General features: G+C 41.0%; 1 protein-coding gene across 1 annotated transcript; it reads left to right on the top strand.

The window, feature by feature from the left end:
• Nucleotides 1-518: 518 nt before the first annotated feature.
• CGRRF1 (cell growth regulator with ring finger domain 1) lies at nt 519-6,581 on the top strand. Its single transcript, XM_010183733.1, has 5 exons — nt 519-653; nt 1,880-2,057; nt 2,251-2,398; nt 4,777-4,884; nt 6,241-6,581. Exons 1-5 carry the CDS (start codon nt 590-592, stop codon nt 6,538-6,540), a joined length of 798 nt encoding a protein of 265 aa, XP_010182035.1. The 5' UTR covers nt 519-589; the 3' UTR covers nt 6,541-6,581.
• The last annotated feature ends 227 nt before the right edge of the window (nt 6,582-6,808 follow it).

Below are 6,808 nucleotides of genomic sequence, written 5' to 3'. Positions count from 1 at the left end.
TGTTGTTCTGTGAAGGGATGTGCAGAAAGCTCTGGCTGATCGTTTACCACTAGAGGGCATTGACCATTCCCCTTAACTTTATTCTTTCTCTGGAAATGCAGGAGTAAAATAGTCCCCTTTTAAAGATGTTTCTGTATCACCGTGAAAACGCCTCTGTTTTGCCACAAAAAGCTGGGGTCAGGTTGTTTTGTTGTTGTTGTTGTTGTTCTGTGAAGGGATGTGCAGAAAGCTCTGGCTGATCGTTTACCACTAGAGGGCATTGACCATTCCCCTTAACTTTATTCTTTCTCTGGAAATGCAGGAGTAAAATATTCCCCTTTTAAAGATGTTTCTGTATCACTGTTCTGCCACGAAAAGCTGGAGTCAGGTTGGCAGGCTGCATCCTAGCAGATATTCTGCAGGGCCACACTAGCTTTATTTGTTGTACTGCTTGCTATTTAGAGCTGAAGAAAAATTCAAACATGTAAACAGTAACGCTTAACCCACTTGTTCTTCTTGTTTCATGTCTCATAGGTTTGGTTTGGGTGTTCCTGTTATTCTGAGAAACTCAGAAGAAACAGAATCCAGCACAAGAGTATTGAAAAGGCGGATGAGACAAGTGAAGAACCCTTTTGGGTTAGAAATCCCTCAGCCTGCTACAGCTTCGGTAACAGGTCTGTACATTTCTTGTGCGCTTGATTCTTGTCAGTTTGAGTTCCTGAACTCAGTGCTTTGTTTTCTTGCTCTCACCCTTTTCCTTTATCAAAATTTCTCAGAAACATGCTTCCCTCCATCGTTACAATACAAGTAATTTTTACATAGCTTAAAAATGCAGTGCTTTAAAAAGTTAAATGCGTGGATGTTAAGGTTGTAAAAGTTAAATGTGGGTACAGTTTAATTCTTATTAATGAAATACTTCCTGTTACAGCAGTTTAAGTAACAAAAACATTTGCGGATTAGCAGCTACTGTGGATGTTTTTCTATGGGATTCTACTTAAATCTAAGTCCCACTTAAATATTTAAGTGCAGATTTCCAGCGGTGTTTGGAAGTGCACTGCTTTTAATAGAGGGAGATTTTTTATTTATCTGTGCTTCAGTGGAAACTGAACTTAAATATCTGTTTAGATCAGAGTTCAAGTAGTTTCCAACATCCTTGATATCACCCACGTAGAAAGTGATATTCATACCCTTCTGCATCACTGGGGAGTAGTGAGCAAGGCTGAGCATCTGCTGCCAGCACAGATGTGGAGCCTCCCTGTGAATGAGGAAAGGGCTGCAGCAACATTAAAAAAACCAAAACCCAAAAACCCCCAAATGCAACAACTTAGTCTTTGTGTAACTTGGATTTTTGAGGCAGTTTGAGCGCTTGAATTTGGTGGGGCTTTTCAGGAGTTCTGCTCCTGTTTGTGCCGTAGGTGTTTAGAAGTGAATGGGTTGGGTTTAGAAAAGAAATGGAGCACGTAGCTCCTCTTTTTTTCCTCCCTCTGCATGATCAGGAGGGCCTTATTCTTTGAGACCGCAGACGGTGTTGCAGGCCAGTGATCCAGTTGATGCTGTTATCTAAGGAAGGAGTGGACTTTGGACTAGGGGTTATGCTCTTGGGTCTGCCTGTGAGTTTGTAAAATGTTACCAGAAGTTAAAATTTACCCTTCATAACACGCACATGCTACTTTTGTCAGCTAAAGCAGCCATTTGATCTCCTCACACCCACTTCCTCATCTCCATTGACTCCCATAAGCACTAAGCCTAGTCTAAACTCCTAGAAGATTAGATAATAATGATAAAAATCTGGGACACTGAAGTTGTTTTCTGCTTATTGCCCTTTAAAAACCTACACTTCGCAATTCCAGAATTCCTGCACACAGGTAAGTTAACGAAATCCTTATCCTCTTTCTACAAGAGGGTATAATACTGGCACCAGACTGCTTGGAAGACTGTGTTCTCACGTGCTACTGGGGCTGCAGTGTGCAAAAACTCCACGAAGCATTGCAGAAACACGTCTACTGCTTCCGAATAAGGACTCCTCAGGCATTGGAGGACGCTCTGTACAGCGAATACCTCTATCGACAACAGTACTTGTATCCTTTTTTTGAGTTGTTTTGACAAAATATGCTAATTCATTGGCACAGAGTGTGTTGAGAGTTGTGAACGTTCGGCAGTTCTTGGCACCATGTATTTATGAAAAAAAATATGATGAAAGGTATTCTCTATGCAAACGTCACATTTGTCTACAATCACAGGGACGCTGATTGTTTTCCTTGACACACAAAGCATCAAAAAAAATGACAAGGAAGAAAAATATTGTCAGTTACCAGAAGATGCTCAAGTTGTCAATTTTGGCCTAGTGCCTAGATCTCGCTACCCATTGGTAGCGTTGCTGACGTTAGCTGATGAAGAGGACAGAGAAATATATGATATTGTAAGTATAGGAACGTATGCTTCAGGGTCTCTGTGTTTAAGAACTGAACATTTCAGGATATAGACTAAAACAGCTTCCTGGTCCCTAACTTTGTCAGCAATGACTCCAGGGGAGCACAGCGGAGGAGCAAGGGTGGTTGTTATATAAAAACTATCTATGCCATTCAAAAGGTGCTTATGGTTTCCACAGGAGGAGGTCTCTCTGGTAAGCCCTGTGGTCAGAAGAACTAGGGTTGTGGTAGGTTAGTAAGCTTGATTTTTCTGGTCAAAAGACTTTGGCTTTGTCACATGCAGTTCAGTATCCCTTCTAAACATGCTTTGGGACACGCTTTTATCTCCCATCTTTTAATTTGGTTGTTAATCCGATAGCACTGACTGCTTGAACAAATGAACTCAGAAGCAACTTGCCTAAATCCACTGAACGCTTTTCCGTACATTCATTTGGAAATCGTTTGTGATCACACCGGTGCCTAAGAAATCTGTTCCCTTTACCACATGGTGCTTGTCCTTGGCTTCTTGTCACTTACCCTTAGGACTGCCTTCCTCCTTCCTGTCCCAACTGGAGATCTTTTTTTCCCCTCCCAGCTATTTCCCAGATTCATACATCTATGTATGTTTAGAGCTCAGATTAGTTTCATTTTTAAAGACTGTAGATTTCATATTTGAATGTGTTTGATATTAGCGTGGGCATGAATTTGGAATGCCTGTTGTTTTTTTCCTTGACACAGAAGAAAGGGATGGAAGGAGAGTGGGGGATGTATTTCTCTTCTGGTTTTGGAGAAAAGCAACATAAGTAGAATCTGTTACTATGGTCGAAAGGCTCACTCCACCTGAACTCCTTGCCAGACAAGTGTCAGAATTGCATCTATTGTTGTCGAAAAAACTTGTAAACTATAAATACAATGTGGAAAGGGATCTTTGCCACTATGGCCAATGTGGTATTACCACGTTATTCTCACATCAGTGTGGCAAGCTCCATCTCAAATTCTTTTTGAATAATTATTTTTTGTGTATGTGTGCATCCATCACTACAGGTGGTGTTCCAGCATCTCTTTTCTGGGGGGTCTAATTTTCCTCCTAACTGTATTTGTGGCTGGTTCACACCTATTTGGTTTTGTGCTGTACTTTTCCTCTAGCTCCAGAAAATCAGCATGACCACATATGAGAGTTACAGAAATTATTTGAAGACTGGCAGGGCTGAAGTCAAAGACAACTTAGATCTCAGCCTGTGTATGAAACAGAAGATTGAGTAGTGACTTGATTATGGCGTACAAGTATTTACAAAGAGAGAAAATACCTGGTGTTCATGGGGAAGGGGTTCTGGAATCAAACAGCATAGCACTTCTGCTAGGTCACAGCAAACTGTGTTTCCATGTGTATTTTTACACTACAGGACAGCATGACAGAGGAGAAAATAGCTTGAAGACAGAGATGCTTGTGTTAGGAACTGGTCCCACACAATTGGAAAGTTGCCTCTGTGTCTGAACAAACTATGAATCGAGGACATGTGTGATCACTGAGAAAGCACTTACAGTGGGATGACATAATACAAATACACTGACAACGGTTACCTTTTAAACTCTTATTATAGAACACAAAATCTGTCATTTTAATGCAGAGTTAATGACTTTTGGGTTCCTAAAGACAGCTAACAGTGGTCTGGGGGTTTTTTCCGAGGCATTGTGATTTAGAATAAAACACTTTATTGCCAAAGAGCAGTAAATTCACTGAGTTGAAATACGTCTGGATAGGTACGCATATATATTTAAACTCTGCATGTAATGACCCATGTACTGGATTTTGAAGTGCAAGTCTGATTTTCATTTAAATTCTTTGTTTTAACAGAACAGGTTTCTTCTGTATTTCATTTCTCTCCTGACAGCTTCTGGGAACTACAATAATATTGAATTTCACTTTCTCTTTTTCCTCCTTTTTAGAGGCTATTACCTAATTTGGGCAGACTGAGGGGCATTAGGCACAGCGTGCAAGCTTAGAGTGCTTCTCTTTTCAGAAAAGTGACTCTAAAGTCAGCCCGTGGGGTCCTTTCATAATCCCTTCCAGTGAAATTTCTTTTGCCTACCTGGTTTACCAGCCAATCAACCACACTTCTGAATGCTTTTTAGAGTCTCAAAACTGTGGTCCCTGGAGAACCGGGGCAGAAAGCTGAAGGACCACAAAGTGCTATCTTGTGCTATGGCCTTGTCCAGTGTATTTTTTGGGGTTCGTGCTTGATGTCAACACTGTTCAGTCCAAATTGTGTAAGGAAATAGCAGGTCAGGAGTTGTAACAAAGAATTGCCCTCTTTCAGGCAAGCTATTCCATAAAAATCATAAAATTAAAAGTAAAGTTATTAAACCCAGCTTTTTTTTTTTTTTGTAGATTTCAATGGTGGCTGTAATTCACATTCCTGATGAGAGCTACAGACTTTCCTGCAGAATGTTGTATCAGTACCTACTGCTAGCTCAAGGTCAATACCATGATCTGAAGGTAAGCCACGCACTGAGTCTTGTTTCATTTGGCTGATAGTGTTTAGTTTGTGTAGGCTTTCAGGAGCCTAAATTAGTAGAAGACTTTTACCGTCATGCAAAGAACTGGGTAATAGCTAAAATAAGTAGTTCCAGCCAAAGTTACTGTAGAGAAATATTTTATATTAAAATATTCAAGATTTCCTGGAGAAATTACTTGATCCAAGGCTAGGAGGCCTTATTTCTGCTTATTAAAGCAGTAGTAAGAAGTTACCTGGCTGTCGAATGCTTTCTCTCTACAGAATATTTGTTACCTCCTCACCAGTCTCTCAAACCACTTTCTCCTATACTGCCTTTTCTTTGGGAAAGCCTCAGAAGAAACATTTTAAAAAACAATTGGTTTTTACTGCCATACGTACACAAAGCTTAGCAATCTGCCTAGCACATACTGTGACAAGTTAAACCAATGTTCTCATTATCCCATTCCAGTTTCCCTTATCTGTGCGTGTCGTGGGACCTTCGCTGTCCTGTGTGTGTCAGGCAGGTGATGATGTGATTCTGTGCCTTCACGTTTATATTACTGCGGTAATAAAATAACATATGATCTTCATAAGCTAGAAGTTAGGCCAGATTAATTCAATTGGCTCACTTAACATTCATTCAGAAATAAATTTGTCCAAAGAAATGTTTGTCCTGATCGGTTTTTTGCTGACAGTTGATGTAGGTAAACTTCTCTGTTCCCCTTAAGCTTTCTCTTCGTGTATGGTTACCATAAAAACATAAAAACACCACTTAAACCTCACAGAAGTAATTGTGGAACGACGTGGTGTAGTTGTGTAGCGTGCTCTCTGTGAGCATCTTTGGCTGCATGGCAGTTCACTGGCTTTATTAAGAGATCATGCCCAGAAGAACTTGCACTTCACGTAAAATAAGACAAAAAAGAGTAGGGGGTTGTAATATGAGCGAGAGCAGAATGGGTTGAGTGAAGTAGATTTAACTTCTTGGTGGATCTAGTTTTGGTAGGAATGGAGAGAGACATCTCTCTAGGCAGGGAGCATGAGGTATCAGAAGCAGAAACCTGAGCTGTTCAAAACCTGGGCAGTTTTCTTAAAGTTCACGCGTGTGCATTGGTTTGATTCAGCTAAGATTTGATGACTTATCCTTAATATTTAGCAGCATTCTATGTAGTTTTATGCTTCTGAAATACATTTAACTGAAGGGCAGGCAACTGTCAGCACTCACACAGTGAGTCTGGTGCTGTTTGACCCAGTGGAAGCCAGTGAATCTGACCCAGTGGCGCTGGTGTCGCATGTGTGTGTTCAGGTATTGGGGGAAGAGCTTGTTGACTTCTAAATATTTATGTACATGTGTATTTTAGCAACTCTTCATGTCCGCAAATAGCACCGCACCGTCTTCAAGCATTACGTCCCCCGGTGACAGAAGCACTGACAGAAGCTTGCTAGAAAAGGCTGGGCTGGCTGAAGAGGAACCAGAATTGCACGAAGAAACCAGTAAAGACTGTGTTGTTTGCCAAAACGGCGCGGTGAACTGGGTGCTGCTGCCCTGCAGGCACGTGTGCTTGTGCGATGGCTGCGTTAAGTATTTCCAGCAGTGTCCGATGTGCAGGCAGTTTGTTCAAGAATCTTTCCCGCTTTGCATTAAAAAGGAGCTAGATTAAGATGAATCGACCCATATCTTGCAAGATGTTCTTCCTGCAAGGGTTTTTTAATGGAAGGGAAAGAAAAAACAACTAAAAGAACTGAGTTGTGTGCACCAAGATTAAACGTAGAGAAACAGACTGTTTATGGCAGGGTATGTAGCATTGACTTGGATGGTTTTGCTTTTTATTGTTAGGTAATTCTCAGCTTCCTTATTTGTCTTTGCTCCATATGCTCGCAGGAACGCTACGTTTATCCAGGCAATGTGGACAGAAGAAGTGCGTAGGA

The sequence above is a fragment of the Mesitornis unicolor genome, unplaced genomic scaffold, assembly GCF_000695765.1.
Source record: "Mesitornis unicolor isolate BGI_N332 unplaced genomic scaffold, ASM69576v1 scaffold21154, whole genome shotgun sequence".
Classification (NCBI taxonomy): Eukaryota; Metazoa; Chordata; class Aves; order Mesitornithiformes; family Mesitornithidae; genus Mesitornis; species Mesitornis unicolor.
This window is presented reverse-complemented; position numbering and strand designations above follow the sequence as displayed.